The sequence below is a fragment of the Monodelphis domestica genome, chromosome 7 (assembly GCF_027887165.1).
Source record: "Monodelphis domestica isolate mMonDom1 chromosome 7, mMonDom1.pri, whole genome shotgun sequence".
NCBI lineage: Eukaryota > Metazoa > Chordata > Mammalia > Didelphimorphia > Didelphidae > Monodelphis > Monodelphis domestica.
Genome location: NC_077233.1, coordinates 268,445,467 through 268,465,511, shown reverse-complemented (window position 1 = coordinate 268,465,511; position 20,045 = coordinate 268,445,467). Strand labels below are relative to the sequence as shown.

The following is a 20,045-nucleotide window of genomic DNA, read 5'->3' as shown; positions in this document are numbered from 1 at the left end:
AAATGGACAGACCTCTGGGTGGTCCTAGGTTAAGCTAGAGCCACCATTGGCACATGTGAGAGACAAGAAGTGAGGTAGAGGACAGCTCAAGAGTTCTGGGGACTTCCTGTGTGGAGGGAGAGAGGGGGTTGGAGCCTGGTGCTTGAAGTGGAGGAGCTCCTTTTGCGTGAGTGATAGGGACTGATCTTTTTTCTTTGCCTCGGCTATCCAGGGCCTTGGGCCTTTGGCTCAGCTTAAGCAGAGTGGGTATTTAAGCCCTATTTCCTTCTCTCCCTTTTCCTTCTCTCTCTCTTTCCCTCTAATACTTTTCTTCCTCCTGTTTGTAATTAAAACACCATAAAAAGGTTGACAGCTGACTTGAGTTTTCATATAGGAATTCCATAGCTGAATTCCTTGGCGACCTTAAATTAATATATATCAGTCTTTTAAAGTGATCTCCATATCACAATACTCAACTCTTATGTAAATTGAAATTGACCCAAAGAGGGAAGAACAATACAATCCATTGGGGCAGAGAATAGATTTAAACCCTATAGGGAAATAGAAGGCTAACACATGGACTGGTGGGGAGAGAAGCAATACAATAGACGGAGAGGGTGGGGGTAGTTTTAGAAAGACTGCAAGGAAAATAATGGGGGGAAGAAGAAGGGAATGGGTAGAAAGGGAATTAAAATGAGGGTGGGAAGTAGAGGGACTGATTAAAAACAAACATTGGTATAGAAGGAAAAAGTGAAAGAAAAAATGCAGCACTACAAGGAGAAATCAAACTGTTGGGAAATACACGGCTAGTGATCATAACTCTGAATGTGAATGGAATGAACTCACCCATAAAATGCAAGCTAATAGCAGAGTGGATTAGAATCCAAAACCCTAACATATGCTGTCTACAAGAAACACACCTGAAGAAGGTAGATACGCATAGGGTGAAAGTAAAAGGATGGAGCCAAATCTATTGGTTATCAACTAATAAAAAGAAGGCAGGAGTCACAATCATGATATCTGACAAAGCCAAAGTAAAAATAAATCTACTTAAAAGAAATAGGAAAGGTAATTATATCCTGATAAAAGGCAGTATAGATAATTAGGAAATATCAGTACTCAACTTGTATGCACCAAATGGCAGAGCATCCAAATTTCTAAAGGAGAAACTAGTGGAGCTCAAGGATGAAATAGACAGAAAAACTATACTAGTGGAAGACCTGAAACTTCATCTATCAGAACTAGATAAATCAAACCAAAAAAATTAATAAGAAGAGGTAAGAGATTGAATGAAATTTTAGAAAATTTAGAGTTAGTGGATATGTGGAGAAAATAAATAGGGACAAAAAGGAATACACCATCTTTTCAGCAGCACATGATACATTCACAAAAATTGACCATGTATTAGGGCATCATTGCAAACAAGTGCAAACAAGCAGAAATAATAAATGCAAACTTCTCAGATCACAATGTAATGAAAATAATAATAGTAAGGGTAAATGGAGAGATAATTAAAAAATTGATTGGAAATTAAACAATACAATTCTCCAAAACCAGTTAGTTAAAGAACAAAGCATAGAAAAAATTAATAACTTCATTGAAGAAAATGACAATGATGAGACATCTTTTCAAAACCAATGGGATGCAGCCAAAGCAGTATTCAAGGGGAAATTTATATCCTTGAGTTCATATATTAACAAACTTGAGAGGGCAGAAGTCAATGAATTGGGCATGCAAATTAAAAAACTAGAAAGTGAAAAAATTAAGAAACCTCAGTTGAAGATTAAATTAGAGGTCCTAAAAATCAAAGGGGTAAATTAAAAACATTGAAATTAAAAGAACTATTGATTTAATAAATAAGACTGGAAGCTGGTACTTTGAAAAAAAAAACAAAACAAATAAAATAGACAAAGTACTGGTCAATCTAATTTAAAAAAGGAAAGAAGAAAACCAAATTGACAGTATCCAAATGAAAAGGGAGACCTCACCTCTAATGAAGAGGAAATTGAGGCAATCATTAAAAACTATTATGACCAATTTTATGGCAACAAATATGGCAATCTAGGTTATATGGATGAATATTTACAAAAATATAAATTGCCTAGACTAACAGAAGAAGAAATAAATTACCTATACAACCCCATGTCAGAAAAAGAAACTGAACAAGCCATCAAAGAATTCCCTATGAAAAAATCCCCAGGTCCAGATGGATTCACAAATGAATTCTATCAAACATTCAAAGAACAACTAATACCAATATTATGCAAACTATTTTACAGAATCAGCAAAGAAGGTGTTCTGCCAAATTCCTTTTATGACGCAAATATGTTACTGATTCCAGAGCTAGGCAGGTCAAAAACAGAGAAATAAAAATATAGACCAATTTCCTTAATGAACATGGATCCAAAAATCTTAAACAGAACACTAGCAAAAAAACTCCAGCAAGTGATCACGAGAGTTATTCATTATGATCAGGTGGGATTTATACCAGGAATGCAAGGATGGTTCAATATTAGAAAAACCATCCACATAATTAACCATATTAACAAGCAAACTGACAAAAAAACACATGCTTATTTCAATAGATGCATAAAAACCTTTGACAAAATACAAAACCCATTCCTATTGAAAACACTAGAAAGTATAAGAATAGAAGGGCCTTTCTTAAAAATGATAAACAGTATATATCTAAAACCATCAGCAAACATCATCTGAAATAGGGATAAACTAGAAGCCTTCCCAATAAGATCAGGAGTGAAACAAGGATGCCCATTATCACTTCTATTATTTAACATTGTACTAGAAACACCAGCTGTAGCAATTAGAGAAGAAGAAAAAAATTGAAGGTTTTAAAATAGACAATGAGGAGACCAAGCTATCATTCTTTGCAGATGATAAAATGGTCTACTTAAAGAGTAAAGAAAATCAACCCAAAACCTAGTCAAAATAATCAACAACTTTAGCAAAGTTGCAGGATACAGAATAAACCCACATACGTCATCAGTATTTCTATATATCACCAACAAATCTCAGCAGCAAGAATTAGAAAGAGAAATTCCATTTAAAATCACCCTAGACAATATAAAATACTTAGGAATCTATCTTCCAAGATAAACACAGGAACTATATGAAACATTCTCCACACAATTAAAACTAGATCTAAACAATTGGGAAAACATTGACTGCTCATGAGTAGGACGAGCTAACATAATAAAAATGACAATCCTACTCAAATTAATTTAAGTATTCAGTGACATACCTATTGAACTACCAAAAAAGCTTTTTTTACTGAATCAGAAAAAATCGTAACAAAATTCATTTGGAAGAACAAAAGATCAGGGATATCCAGGGAAATCATGAAAAAAAAAATGCAAAGGAAGGACTTGCAGTCCTAGATCTCAAACTATACTATAAAGCAGTGGTCATCAAAACAATTTGGTACTGGCTAAGAGACAGAAAGGAGGATCAGTGGAATAGACTTGGGGTAAATGATTTCAGCAGGACAGTCTATGATAAACCCAAAAATCCCAGCTTTTGGGACCAAAATCCACTATTTGATAAAAAACTGCTAGGAAAATTGGAAAACAGTATGAAGAAATTAGGTATGGATCAATATCTCACACCCTACACCAAGATAAATTCAGAATGGGTGAATGACCTGAATATAAATAAGGAAACTATAAGCAAATTAGATGAACACAGATAGTATACATATCAGATCTTTGGGAAAGTAAAGACTTTAAAATCAAGCAAGAGCTAGAAAAAATAACAGAATGTAAAATCAATAATTTTGATTACATCAAATTAAAAAGATTTGTACAAACAAATGAAATTAATCCAAAAGTATAAGGGTAGCAAACAATTGGGAAACAATCTTTGTATCAGAAACTTCTGACAAAGGTCTAATTACTCAAATTTATATAGAACTAAACCAGTTGTACAAAAAAATCCAGCCATTCTCCAATTGATAAATGGCCAAGGGACATGAATAGACAATTTTCAGTTAAAGAAATCAAAACTATTAATAAGCACCTGAAAAATGTTCTAAATCTCTTATAATCAGAGAAATGCAAATCAAAAAGCTCTGAGGTATCACCTCACACCTAGCAGATTGGCTAACATGACAACAAAAGGATATAATGAATTTTGGAGGGGTTGTGGCAAAGTTGGGACATTAATTCATTGCTGGTGGAGCTGTGAATTGATCCAGCCATTCTGGAGGGCAATTTGCAACTATGCCCAAAGGGCGATAAAAGACTGTCTGCCCTTTGATCCAGCCATAACACTGCTGGGTTTGTACCCATAAGAGATAATAGGAAAAATATATGTACAAAAGTATTTATAGCTGTGCTCTTTGTGGTGGCAAAAAATTGGAAAATGAGGGGATGCCCTTCAATTGGGGAATGGCTGAACAAATTGTGGTATGTGTTAGTGATGGAATACTATTGAGCTTAAAGGAATAATAAAGTGGAGGAATTCTATGGAGACTGGAACAACCTCCAGGAAGTGATGCAGAGCGAAAGGAGAAGAACCAGGAAAACATTATACACAGAGACTGATACACTGTGGTACAATCAAATGTAATGGACTTCTCCATTATTGGCAATGCAGTGATCCTGAAAAACTTGGAGGAATCTATGAGAAAAACCAGTATCCACATTCAGAGAAAAAAACTGTGAGAGTAGAAACACAGAAGTAAAACAAGTGCTTGAATATATGGTTCAAGGAGACATGGCTGGGGATGTAGACTCTAAATGAACATCCTAATGCAAACGCCAACAACATGGAAATAGGTTCTGGTCAAGGATACAAGTAATACCCAAAAAGATTATGCATCAGCTGTAGGAAGGGTGGGTGGAGGGGAGGGATGGAAATACTGTGATTATTTGTAACCAAGGAATAATGTTCTGAATTGACTAAATAAATTAATAAAATAAAATAAAATAAAAGATGTCTGTTAAATATAAATATCCAAAGAGCAAGGATTAATGCAGTAACCTATTTACTAAGACATTATTAACAGGGCACAATTTATTGAATCCTGTCTCTTATGCATCAAGTAGAAGGATCCATTTGGAACAGGATAAAGAACAGATACTGAAGATAGCTGGGTGGCTCAGTGGATTGAAAGCTAGATCTAGAGTTGGGAGGTCATAGGTTCAAATCTAGCCTCAGACACTTCCTCACTGTGTGACCCTGGACAAGTCACTTAACTGCCATTCCCTAGCCCTTACCACTCTTCTGCTTTAGAACAAATATTGGTGCTAAGATAGAAGGTAAAGGTTTAAAAAAAAAGAACAGATACTTTTGGTAATATTTAAAAAGAAGAAATGCTTGCTTAAAAGACCATTGTTAGAAAGTCTAAAAAATAGATGACAATGCTCAGAGAAGACAAATTTTGGATAGAGAGTAGTAAGACAAAATGTGAGGAGAAATGAACTAAAGTTTAGGAACCCTCTGTTCTAGTACTGATTCTGACACTATGTACCTTTAGAACCTTGTGTTTATCACCATTCCTCTATGAATCACTTAAATTATTTATGAAATAAGGACTAAATGATCTCTAATATTGCTTCCAAATCTGAAATTCTGCAGTTCTTTGGGAGTGGAACTCTAAGAGCAAATGCTAGGTTTTAAATTAGGAAATTTGAATATGAGTCTTGGATTTGTGTAACCTTGAGTAGTCATTCAACTTTGTTCCTATATTTCCCAACATGTGAGTGAATTGTATTACCATCTTATTTTCCCTACATTACAAAAGTGGTCTTAAGACAATGTGGATGAATGGGCTTTCAAAGTAAAATTCTCATTAAAATACCATATATGTTATTTCAATGATAAAGAATATGATCCCAGTCACGTTGGTAAGGCCCTCAAAAGAAACCACAGCCAACTCAGCAACAGTGGCACATGTGTCCACGATGGAGAAGTAAGAAACACCCAAAGCCTACCAAACATACTCTAATGACCAAAGAAGAACAAAAATGTATCAAAACTCATGCTGGAGAGCAGACCAAGGGAAGAAGGTGTGAAGTAGTGCTTAAGCCCAAAACAGTGTTGAGATATAGTAAGAAGGATTAGTCTCAAGGAAGGGAAGAGTGAAGAAACCTCAGTGGAACTTCGGCAGGGAGAAAAGTAGAAACCAAAGCAACACAGAAAAAGCAGCAGTGGGAGGGTATACCCCTGCAACATATAGTAGGTACAGATGCCAGGCATGACCTAGGACAGGCAGCAGTAGGAGGAACTCAGTCCAACAAGGTCTATCTGCCATAGAACTGAGCAGAATCCAATTCCAACCAGTGTAACTGAAAAGCTGAAAACATTCTCCCAGCTTGGCAGCTTAGCTGACCCCAAGAACAGTACAAGCCCTGGACAGTATATCTCTACCCCAGGAAAAAGATAAACTTCAGCATAAAAACAAAATAAATGGAAAAAGTAACCACCAAAGATCAAAAGGCACAGAAAAAAACCCTGATAAATCTCTCAACAAGAGAGATCACCAAAATATAAGTTCAGAAGAAGACAGTAATACAAAAATGAAAATGTGTGAAGACTCAAAGAAAACAGAAAAAATGTCAACCCCAAAATGAAACCCTAATGGGCAGAGTCAAGATGGTGGTGTAGAGGCAGCAAAAGTTCAGACCTCTGAAAACCCTTCCTTACTGATTACAAACTAAATGCTGCTAAGGGACTGTAAATCAAACCTCACTACAAGACAGAGCCCAGGAATCCTCCTGCTGGACTCAACTTAAAAGGTACACCTCCCAAAAGCCTGAATTTGAGAACACTCGGGTTTAAGGGGAAGGAAGAATAAAGGTCCCAGGCCTCTGCCCCACCTACAGCACTAAGCTTCCAGGGGCAGCTGGAACCTCTGAGATGTCAAGGGTGCTGGTCTAAAGGGAGTACTTTGTGGCCAAAGCTGTGCCAGGTTCAGATCATCAAACACAAGTGGTGGGGAAGGAACTGGAGAAGAAGCACAGAGTGGGCAGCCTAGTTGTAGCAGCAGAGACACTCCATATGCCCCCCCTTTCCAAGGTTTTGGCCTCAGGGCACATCCAGCTCAACCCACTTGGATTTAATCCCATCAAAGTCTTCAGTGTGTAGGGGAGCTCAAGCTCCAACACCCCTCCCCCACAAACTGCATGGAGAGATTTTCTGACTAAGCTCCAAGGATGAAGGCTGACAGAAAAGCCCAAAACCAGAGATCCAACAAAAAAAAAAATAAGAGAAGCAAAGGTGCAGAAACTGCAGGGAATAAAGAAGGGGGTAAATATGAGCAAACAACAGAAAAAATAAAAAATAAATTATAATTGACATATTCTATACAGGCAATGAACAAAGAGCAAATGAAACAGAGAGGATGAGGGAACACCAAGCAAAAAAACAGAAACCCCAGTGAAGTGGATACAGGCTTTTGAAGAACTTAAAATACAATTCAAAACACAATTAAGAGAGGCTGAAGACAACTTGGAAAAAAACTTAAAAAGCAAGATAAGTCATCTGGAAACAGAGGCACTTGAACTAAAAGAAGAAAATAGTGTCTTGAAAGCCAAAATTAATCAGCTTGAAAATGAGAGAAAGGAGATGAAAGCTCAGAAGGAGAAGGATGACCTAAATGAAACCCTAGAAGAGCTCCAAAACCAGACACAAAAACAAATAATAATAAACATAGAAGAAAAATTAGAAAAAAATGATAGGGGATAAAATCAACTGTCTAGAATAAAAACTTACTGAAGAAAAGTTCCATTGAAAAAGGAAATAGAATATTTCATACAGGAAAATTTTATCCAAAGAAAATAAATTCAAAGTCTTAAAGTTGAAAATGTCTCTCTAAAAATTAGGATTGGATAAATGAGATAATAGAATATAATAAAATAAATTCAAAAGAATGAAAAAATAGAAGAAAAATTTAAATCTCTCATTGGAAAAACAACTAATCTGGAAAATAGATCTAGAAGACATAATTTAAGAATTATTGTATTGGCTGAAAGCCATGATCAAAAAATGAATCTGGACACCATACTGAAAGAAATCATCAGGGAAAACTACCTTTATATTCTTGAACAGGAGGAGAATTAGAAAGTGAAAGAATCCACCCATTATATTCTGAAAGAAATTCCAAATTGAAAAATCCTAGGACTATTATAGTCAAATTCTAGAAATCAAACCAAGGAAAAAATACTTCCAACCCCCCCCCCCAAAAAGAAATTCAAATATTATAGAATCACAATAAGGATTACACAGGACCTAGTAGCTTCCACACAAAAGGACTGGAGGGCGTGGGATATGATATTCTGCAATGCAAAGGATCTAGACCTATACCCAAAAATAATCTACCCAACAAAACTGAACATAACACTTCTGGGGAGAAAATGGACATTTAATGAAATAGAAGAATTCTAGGCATTCCTGACGAAATGGCAAGAGTGAAAAAAGAAATTCAGTAATCAAATTCAATACTCAAAAGAAGCATAAAAAGGTCAGTAGAAAAGAACTCAAGGAAATCCTTAGAATTAAGCTAATCACATTCCTGCTTGGGAAAGTAATAACTAGGATACTTAAGATTTCTATAGTAAAATAAACACTTCAAGTTCTTAATATACTTAAAGCAATCAAGGGAAACAAGGGGATTAAACTGATTACATTCCTTACAAGGGAAAATAATACCTAGAATACTAAAAATATGGTATGGTACAAGAGATATTTAAGACTTAAGGTACTATAATGTAATCAAGGGAAACAATGGGATTAAGCCATTTAAATTACTAGAAAGAAGATGAGAACTAAGATGCTTAAGGTATCTATGATATTGTAATCTTGGGGGACTGTCACTCCTTAGATGTAGAAATGAGGGTTGAAGGCAGTGAGGAAAGGGTTGATGAAAATTACTTCCTTCACGACTCTCTCCTGGAGTCCCTGAATTACTTGAGGGAAGTAAAATGGAGATCTCCCCTAGGTGAAGACTTGCCCCTTGGTGGCCCTGCAGGCCCTCAAGGGTGGCAAGGAAGTCTTCTCTACAAGGAAAGGTATGAAGGACCTCAATCCAGATATGTGCTGCTTTGGGGCTCTCACAAGCCTCCTCCTCATGTCTTCTTGAAAACTGGCCACAAGATAAAATACTCTCTAGATGTAAATAAACAAGATTGAATTCACTATCTTATTGTTTATTTGATTTAATTGTTGATTGGGGAAAAGGGGAAGAGGTTAGAGGGATTTTAGGTCAACCTAAATCTTTTTCTAAATAATCTAATTACTGAAGTAAAAGGTTTTCTTGTAGGTAGGGGAGACGTAGAAAAGGGGAGAAAACTGCTCTCTCCATCATTACAATATCCCAGTTTTGATTTTCATGAGTCTTTTGCTAAAATCTCATGCCACGTGTGCACTTTTTCCTATTCTTATCCTATGTTCAATCCCACCAAAATAATAAATTCCTATCTTACTCTATCTAAGATTCTCTTTATCTATGCTAAAAAAGGCATATAGGAAAGTTCTGGGTAGGAAAGGATATAAAACAAATTCCAATCACAATATTGCAATGGGTGAACAATTTTATAACAGCAAATAGGTTTTTCCTCAAACCCAAAGAGTAAATTCAATGTAAAAATACAACAATTTTTCTTATTAATCATTCATTACCTTATGCTAAGCTATATATTTTTCTATTCTAAATATTAACCTAGTTATGTTTAAAAATAATGTTGTTATGTTATTATTTTTTTCAGTTATCTATCTTATTTTTGTTACTATTCATATCCAAAAAATAACAATATATTATAGTCTTATCCTTATGCTATTCCTAAACTATCTAGCTAAAAAAAAATAACTTTTTTCCTAGTCCCTGTTTCTTTTGCTATGCTATTATTTTAATGTGGTGAGTTACTGCACTATTCTATAGGTTAGAATTTTGTTAGTAAGTTTCATCAACCTTTATGCATATTTGATACAAGTATATTTACATATGATACATTTTACAAGGTTTTTCAGTTTTGCATAGACATTTTAGCCCTACAAGGAAATGAAACATGTCCTTGTCAGGTTAAAAGACTCTATAGACTTAGGAAGAATATACATTTATACAATATATACAAATATACATTTTTCACATATGCAATCTTCAGACACTCATTTATTTACACAAGGTCCATGTCTAGAAATCAGTTTTTATGTTGTGTCATGTCTAGTATGTCCTGTTGCATGCACATACTTACCCTGTTTTTGTTGCAAGGTGTCCTTTGTCTAACTAGCTGCCTGTAGGTTCTCTTCTTTCTTGAAGTTAAGTAGTGTTTGCATTTTTATAGTATGATGTTCATTTGTGAGGGTTTTTGTGTGTTTACGCTGCACTAGTCTTACATATATGGTTTCCCTTCTGTCTTTCTCCTTGGACTGTCCTTTTTTGCAAGTTTTAAAGTTCTAATTGGCCATTTTTTTGATAAGTTGATTCATTTCTCATTTGCTTCTATCTTTTGTTCTTTTTCTTCATCTGTGGTAGTCTATTATCTACATGTTGGCTGACAGGATCTTTCCTCTTGCACTGGAACTTAAGATATGAGTGTGATGTGATGCTTATTGGTTTTAGTTACTGGAATTTTCAGTGGTCTTTTGTGTTTTCTTCATTAATTCTCTGGGTTTTGATTTGATTCCATGTTTTGAGTAGTTTGTGAGTATTCCAATTGCTCTGTGTCTATGCTTGGTTTTTGCCATTTTATGTGGGAACAGTGGAATCATGAATCTTTGTTTGCAACTTTTACAGCCAACGGAGAAATGAACAGAACTTCATGTGGACCCAGGTTTTATACTGTTGAGTGAATAGTCTAGTGGAGCCCTTTTGCTATAATGTGCCCATTTCATGCAATTCTTTTAGTCTCTGTTGAATAGCCTGAATATATTTATGTAGTTGGTAATCTGCCCCTAACATATGATACTTATGCAGGTTTTTGTGTTCTCCCATTCCAGATTGTATGACCATATAACATCTCGAATGAAGATAGGTGTCAACTTTGTCCTGAGATGAAACATTACTATTGGCAGAGCTTCTGTCCAGGATAGTTGGTTTCTGTAAAGACTTTCCCAAAATGCGTTTTTATATCTCAAATCTCTCAATCTGGCCTGTGCTTTCAGGATGGCAGACAGTGTGATAATTTCCTTTTATCTCTAGGTTTTTATATACTTCTTGGAGTATATGGTATGTGAAGTGCTTTCCCTTGTCTAAACATAAAGATTGAGGGATCCCAAAACTGGGAATGATCTCTTTCAAAAGGATTTTTATCATGAAAGCTGCATGATTCTTCTTAGCTGGAAAAATTTCTGGCCATCTTGTCAAACAATCTATTATGAGAAGACCATACTTAAACCCTTTGTCATTTGGCATTCATATGTAAACAAGTTGTAAACTCACAAAAGAAATATACACCAATGATTGACCTCCCAAAACCTTGGTTCTGAACACTCCTTAGTTGAACTGTAAACAGATCTTGCATTTTTGACAAACTCTAATACCATAAGAGGAAATTCCAGGAGCTGCCCAAAATCATTTTACACAATCAATGATTGCTTGTGTGCCATGATGCTTTTGTTCATGAATAGCATTGAACACATGGTAATACAAGTCTTTTGGTAAGATGGGACTACCTCTCTTGGAGAACTATATGCCCCTTAGTTGTTTTGCTCCAAGTTTTTCTTTCCAGCTGGAAAAACTATAGAAAATGCAGAAATTTTTAATGAACTTATTTCCACTCTCCAGTTACTTACTGAAGCCCAAGCTGTAGTTCATTGCTCTACCTATAAAGGTGGACATGATCCTCTCTCTAAGGGAAATGACTGGGCAGATGCCACTGCAAAGTTAACAGCTGTAGAAGGATCTAAATTAATTTTAACATTAACAACAACAAATGAGGCAGATTTATCACTTTCCTATACTGAAAAGGAAGTGGAAAAATGGAAGCCACAATTTAAGGCGAAACAGATAAATGGAGTATGGGTATCCTCTGAAGGAAAACCTCTGCTCCCTAGAAGTTTTTTTTTTTATCACCAAATATGCTAATCAGTGCATAAAAATGGTCACTTTGGCACTCAGGGTATTGTAGACTCTGTTAAGATGGCATGGATAGTCCTTGGAATAACTACCATAGCCTCTAAAGTGTGTGCAGCCTATTCCACTTGCCAGGCATATAACCAACCATGCCTAAAGCTGGAATTACAAAGTTTGCCTGGTCATAGTGGACAAGCTGACCAGTTGGCCAGAGGCTTTTCCTAGTGCCCAAGCCATAGCAGCTTTTGTTGCTAAAGTACTTTTAAGAGAAATTATCCCTTGCTTTGGTTGGCCAACACGAATTGATTCAGACAGGGGAACCAATTTTACTGATTCTGTTTTGTACCAGATTTATTCTTGTCTGGGGATCACTCCCCAATTCCATGTTACTCCCCCTATGACTGTACTGGTGATAATACCATTATAAAATTCCATAGAGAAAACTCTTTTCCAAGGAAATGCCATTGGTCCTCATGGGTACTGGGTTTGTCACCAGATCCATTGGAGCTCTGTTTTGTCATTGGCAACAATTCCAGTCCACAGTAATGAGATGTTACCACAGTTTGCAACACAAGGAGGTCACATGTTGTCGAAATGGCCTTTTGCTCCTTTTGCTTTTGTTAATTGTCACATTAATGATGAGTGGACCCCATTGAAATGGTTGCGAGCTGTGTCAGTAACTTGTCAGTAACTTGAAAAATTTGATGAGCTAAAAATCTCAATTGATTTTAAGAGTCTTCAGTAATTTTCAGATATGTAGGAGCACCACTACCTATGACTGATCATATGCCCACCTTTGACTGGTGTGTAAGAAGAGGTAAGGGTCCCTTAAGTTGTAGTAAGTACATGGGAGACAAGGCACAGTGCAAACATACTACTGTATTCCCTAACTCCACATTTATCTGTGTTAGAGTACAGCTTAAAAATGAAATGGTTGGGACATTTAAATACATGAGTTTTATGGCTATTACAATTTCATCCTGGAAGAGGGAGGATTTCCCTTGGGGTTTGGTCACCTCTGGACAGTTCTACATTTGTAACTCCCCAGCTTACTCTACCCTTCCACTAGGATGGAATGGTACTTGTGGTTTAACCTATGGTATTACACCTGTATCCATGCACTATCACAATGCTGGCTGGATACGCAAATTAACAGGCCAAGTTCTAGGTTCTGGGTGGCATTCTAGACCCAAGAGGTCAAGACCAAATTCATTAACTTTTTCATCAACAGGACAGAGGTTTTTCTAGCCTCTCCTGCCAAATTTTGAAATGATGGCAGTAATAGACTCTATTAGGAATATTTCAGTTGTGGTTAAAACATTGGCTCAAGACACAGATCAAGGCATCTCACAAGCCACTAAAGCTATTTCTTATTTACAGGAGCAGATTGACTCCTTAGCAAAAACAATCTTACAAAATCAACTAGTGAACTATATGTTCACTGCCACTTTGGGAGGTACTTGTGCATTTATTAATCAGTCTTGTTTTTCTTATGTAAATAGGTCTGGAGAACCTGTGACAAATATCTATGAGCTTCAAAAGCTTTTTATTTACACACAGAAAAATAGCTATAGAGATTCATGTAAATCCTAATGATAGCTAGTGGACCTTCTCATGGCTGCAAGGAATGGATTTTTTTGCAGTTATCCTTAAATGGGCTCTTATAATTTGGGGGATTTTGGTACTTCTTAGAAGCTATATTAGTTGTTGTACTACTATTTTTAAAAGGCTTTTACCTGGTGAAAAAAATTATGTACACTCACACTGTGGATCCTGGCCAAGTTAAGAGGGATATAAATCTCATTTTTGAGTGAGCACCTTTTGTGTTGTGCCTCTGCTTGGCTAAGTCATTGTCACATGGGATATGAACTGTAAAATTATGATTTTTAAAATTATTTTTTTTCTCTTCTTTATGTTTGTAATGGGATATATGATTTATTTTTATTTTATTTTATTTTATCCTTGGTGATAATTGAAGTACATGACATCAGTATCAATGATTTTTTTTTTCTTGAAGGATATACTTTACAGTTTAAGTTTACAGTATCTATTTGCCCTAGTAACTATGCATACCCAAAGGTTTTAGACTATGGAAACCTGCCATTTACTGATAAATGTTATGGGATTTCATGATTGTGTCTGATTCCAGGAAAAGGGAACAAAAGAGCCACTATACAGTGACAAGTAGCACAAGGTCAAAAAGGATCAAACCCAATCCAGGAAGGATTGTTGAACTTCTATGCCAATACAAAAGGACTTGAACCTAGTGTGAGAATCGAGGTTATGGCACTTGACATATGTTAAGGTGCAGGACTCCCTTGAACCTCACACCATGTGCAATATTTTGAGTCAAATACCTCAGGTTGGCTATCATCCTGGATCCCCCTATCTCTGACAGTAAAGGTAAAATCAGAACAGGGAATGACTTTTCCTATTTGCTGCTGAAACTTAGTCCTTTCTCTCTTATAGTTTGACAATGTTCTGTAGTCCTGGCTGCAAATGGGTATAGTGCTATACTGATGCAATTGTCCTACAGTCTTGTGGGACATAATTCACTTTAATAGAGCCTTGCTGTGATTCAAGAACCTGTTACAGGTTTATTTTTTCTCAAAATTTTATACATGTGAGATTTTTATTTTATTTTTTTATCATTTTTGTACTTAATATTTTTATTTTTGTTTTACATTTTGGGTTTTTTTGGGGTGGTTTATTTTTCTTTTGACAATTGTTTCATAAACTTCATAACTCAGTAATGTATCTCAGGATGATTCTGGTGTTTGTCAACACCCTCCTCAGGGGGGGATTGTGTAATTATCCTAAAATTCAAGATTTAAAAATTTTTGGAGAAATTTCAGGAAAAGAAACTTGCCAACATCCTGAATCAAGAAAGTCTATCCTTTTGGAGAAGGTGCTGGAAAGAAGCCTGCAGAAGCTACACACTGCATCAAAAGATCCAGAATGAACTTTGGGATATAATGAACTGAATTGAAGGGGGTTGAACATACTTATTCTGAATGTAATAGCTTATGCCAAAGGGGACTGCCCCCTAATTGGCATTTTGTCAATGTGGCTATCAATCAATTTTGTAATTTTCTTCTCATATTTCCCTCTCATCTCTAAATATTTTAGCTTCCTCTTAGAACATGCAATATTAAATGTACTTTTAGCTGAAAGGTATTTAGAGGTTTAAAATAGTTATGTTTAAATGATCCATTGGGGAGATTGGTCTCCCAAAAGATCACAGGGGAAAGTGCCAAGGGGATATCATACTCTCCCCCTCTTGAGTAGCCTGACCCGTCCATCAACATTCCCTAACACAGCTATGCCAGGTTTGAGTCCATTATAGACTATACATCAATAAATGAGAGGGGGCAGGGTTTTTCTGGGCTTTTGCCTTCTTGGACAGACATGGGGATGGAGAGAGAGGTGAGAGGGGAGAAAGATAATGGAGGCTAGGCGCAATTGGTTTGACATCTTAGAGTGAGTCAGTGAGATTGAACTTTAGTCTTACTTACCCTTTATAATAAACTTTATATATTTAATAACTGTGTGGTTATATTCATTTAATTCTTACAAAACTCAATGTTTTATAAATTAATGTTAAAAAAATCAACATGTAATTGGGAAATATTTAACGAAATAAAATATATTATAAAAAAGAAGTGTATAATCATGGAAATTACAAATTTCAGAAAAAAATTTACATTTAACAATCTTAAGAAAAATGCATTAAGAACAAATTTAACAGAAAATTTATATTGCTTACCAAGTTATTCATTTTAAAAATTCATATTTGGATTTAGGTTGTTTGCTATTACATCACAAGGTGAAATGTTTATTTCAGCTATAGAGGTTAATTTTCTAAGATTTAATTATCTTAGGATGCCTTGAAGTTGAAAAATTTTCAAAGTGAAAACCCATCTCTATTTATTTAAATTTGAGGTCTAAAAGTAAAGGCTGATAATAACATACAATAAGAGAACAAAGCACAATCAGAACCAAATATTAAATAACTGAAGTTTAGCATGTAGAAAGTAAATAACCTTTTTGATTAAATGAACATGGGGCTATATATTTAGTACTTTCATCTTCAAATTAAAAATGCAAAGGCCTATAAAGTTAAAGTTGAAATACAGAACAAAAAGGCTTTTCATAAAGATCAGGCCTATTTAAATATTTGGGAAACTGCATTCAGATAGCAGTTTGTTTTGTTTTTACTTTTCTAAATTCCACATTGACATATATTTCTCTTAGGTAAATAGGCAAATACTCACTGTACGAGCAACCATATACTTCAATCCGCATGCCAATCCTGCCATTAGGGTTCCAGGCCAAAGGGATGAAACGTAGAAATCTAGCTTTGATGGAATGTTGGAGTTTATAGTATACAACGCTGTCTGCATTTGTGTTTCCTGAAAAACCCTAGAAGAGAATTTTTAAAAAATCAATATATCCATAAAGAACTGCTTTTGTCTAGCTCCCCTGTGCCAATGAATAATGTCTTGTTTTTTTTCTTAATTTAAAATTAAAAAAAAAAACTAGTTTTAATCTATAGGTAAAGAAAAGAAAAGAAAAAGAAAACTATTCTAATCTATAACAATAATGTGAAAACAACTGTTCCAACCATGGATTGGTTGTTATCCAAGGAGATTTCCTTTATTTTGAGGATAGTTTAAATTTGATAATAACAATATTACACTGGTTCTGAACTATGATTCACTCATTATAAGGTAGCTATAGCTTTTAGAAAGTGTTCACCTTACAAATCCTCTTTCCTCATATATAAGTAGGAAAAACATATGTATAAATTACAGACCCACAGAGCAATCAAACAGAAAACATTGGGGAAAATATTTTACTTTATAAAAGAACTCAAGAATAAATTGTAATGTTGTTCCAAAAACTAATATAAATCTTATTATCCTATATAGGTTAAACCAAGTGAAAATTCTTAAATTCTATAATATCAGAATTGAAAAGGATCTTGGGTCAAAGAGTCTGACCCAAACCTGAATAGGAACTTGCTGTGTTCTATACAAGTAGACAAGTTCTCCAGTGAGAGAAAGTGGAGTAGGGATGGGGAAAAGGTAGGGAATACATACACAAACACACACACACACACACACACACACACACACATATATCGAGAGAGAGAGACAGAGACAGAGAGAGAGAGAGAGAGACAGAGACAGAGAGACAGAGAGAGAGAGAGAGAGAGAGAGAGAGAGAGAGAGAGAGAGAGAGAGAGAGAGAGAGAGAGAGAGAAATAACCTACTTTCCAAGTATCAAAGCCAAGAACTTTGATAAGTGATTTTTAAAAATATGATTATATTTGTTCCTCCCACTAGCTTGTGAGGTAGGTGCTATTATCATCCCCTTTTTATACTTGAGGTCTTGAGGCAGAGATGTTGAGTAACTTGTCCAGGATCACACAGTTTATAGGAGTCTGAGACTATATTTGAACTCAGACTTTCTTGACTCCAATCCCAGAACTCTACATTCTTCCAACAGTTTATGTTCCTGAAGCATCCCATTCCACTTATAGTTAGCTCTAATTGTTGCAAAGTTGACACTTTGGAGAAGATAATGAGAGGATAATGCCCCTGAATCATGCTCTCAAAGACTCATCATTTGTAGGAAGAGTCAATAATTCTAGGGATTGCTATTCAGTAATCTTATTACTAGGAAAGAATGAATATATTGTAAGAGTTTATATAAACTTTACAAAGTTTATATAAAGTTTATAAAAACTTTATAAAATATATATCTGGGTAGAAATATTATTTAAAGTTTATTAGAAAGGTTAGACAATTATTCATCTAAGTAACCAGACCATAACGTCCCTAGTCTGCAAGTTCTTCCTCCTTCCTTTTTACCCCTGCCTGCTCTGATCCTGCTTCTTCCTTCTTCATTCTCTTCTCGCTTCTCCCTCTCTCAAGCTCAAAGCCTTGACTTTTATTGACATACAGCATGTCCAGGGACACAAGCCTGGCACAACTACGTTATGGCAGAAATGTTTGATGGACAGGTCAAACTACTCAGGAGGGTGAGGGGATGAGCTTCCTTGTCATCATACCCCCTATGATCCTTTGGGAGACCAGTATTCCCAATGGATCATTTAACTATAACTATCTTATAACTCTAAATACCTTCTAGCTAAAAGTACATACAATTTTGCATTTTTAGAGGAAGTTACAATTGTTAAAGATGATAGTAAAATACAAAAAAAAATGATTGATAATCTCATTGACAAAATGCCAATTAGGGGGCAGTCCCCTTTGGCATAAGAGATTACATTCAGAATAAGTATGTTCAACCCCCTTCAATTCAGTTCATTATATCCATTATATCCAGAAAGTTCATTCTGGATCTTTTGATGCAGTGTGTGGCTTCTTCAGGTATCTTTTTAGCACTTTCTCCAAAAGGATTGGCTTTCTTGATTCAAGATGTTGGCAAGTTTCTTTTCCTGAAATTTCTCCAAAAAAATTTAAATCTTGAATTTTGAGGATAATTACACAATCCCCCCCTAAGGAGGGTGTTGACAAACACCAGAATCATCCTAGGATACATCTCTGAGTTATGAGGTGTATGAAACAATTGTCAAAAGAAAAACAAAGACAAAGACAAACCACCCAAAAAATCCGTAATAAAAGAGTAAAAAAATGAAATTTTGTATAAAAATAAGAAATACAGAAATGATAAAAAATAAAATCAAAATCTGATGTGTATAAAATTCTGAGTAAAAAAATAAACCTGTAACAGGTTCTTGAATCGCAGCAAGGCTCTATTAAAGTGACGTATGTCCCACAAGACTGTAGGACAATTACATCAGTATAGCACTATACTCATTTGCAGCCAGGACTACAGAAAATTGTCTATACTATAAGAGAGAAAGCACTAAATTTCAGCAGCAAATGGGAAAATCATTCCCTGGTCTGATTTTACCTTTACTGTCAGAGATAAGGAGAGCCAGGGTAATAGCCAACCTGAGGTATTTGACTCAGAATATTGCACAGTCCTTTTGTATTGGCATAGAAGTTCAACAATCCTCCCTGGATTGGATTTGATCTTTTTTGACCTTGTGCTACTTGTCACTGTATATTGGCTCTTTTGTTCCCTTCTCCTAGAATTAGGCACAATCATTACACAAAGTCCCATAAAATTTATCAATAAATGACAGGTTTCTATGATCAAAAGTTTTGGGGTATACATATTACTAGGGCTAATATATACTCTAAACTGAAATTATAAACTCTATCCTTCAAGTAAAAAAAAAAAACAAAAAAACATTGATACTGATGTCATGTACTTCAATTATCATCAAGGATAAAATAAAAAATAAATAAATCCAAACTCCCATTAAAAACATAAAGAAGAGAAAAAATAATTTAAAAAATCATAATTTTACAGTTCATATCCCATGTGACAATGACTTAGCCAAGCAGAGGCACAACACAAAAGGTGCTCACTCAAAAATGAGATTTATATCCCTCTTAACTTGGCCAGGATCCACAGTGTGAGTATACATAATTTTTTTCACCAGGTAAAAGCCTTTTAAAAATAGTAGTACAACAACTAATATAGATTCTAAGAAGTACCAAAATCCCCAAAATTATAATTATTTGAGGATAACTGCAAACAAATCAACAATCATTAGGATTCACATGAGTTGCTGTTTGACATCCAAAAAAACCTTTGAAATCATGAATACTTCTTTCAAGTTCTACAGATTTAGCCAATCTTTCAACCTTGGAAGAGATCTTATTAACAAAGTCTATTATTACCATCATTCCAAAATTTGGTAGTAGAGAAACCCAGAGAACCCTCTGTACTGGTGTTACAAATATAAGAAATCAATTTTGAAGCTACTTGGCTTCCCAGGAAAAATTAGTCTTACCTTCTGGAAGAGATTATAACACATCATAGGGTAACTAAGACACTTGGGCACCTCCCTCCCTCATGGTATGAAACTGTAACAGTGTAACAAAACTGTCTCCAATATGTCCCACCCATTTTCACATGGAGTCAAGGACTAAAA

The 20,045-nt window shown here is 35.2% G+C and overlaps 1 protein-coding gene across 2 annotated transcripts in view; it reads right to left on the bottom strand.

Moving 5' to 3' along the window:
• CNTNAP4 (contactin associated protein family member 4) overlaps positions 1 to 20,045 on the bottom strand; it is a 677,206-nt gene that overhangs the window by 253,882 nt on the left and 403,279 nt on the right. For both annotated transcript variants that reach the window (XM_007497949.3, XM_007497950.3), the window contains exon 4: positions 16,282 to 16,429. In XM_007497949.3, the coding sequence (XP_007498011.1) occupies positions 16,282 to 16,429 (148 nt within the window). The remainder of the gene's footprint in view (positions 1 to 16,281; positions 16,430 to 20,045) is intronic.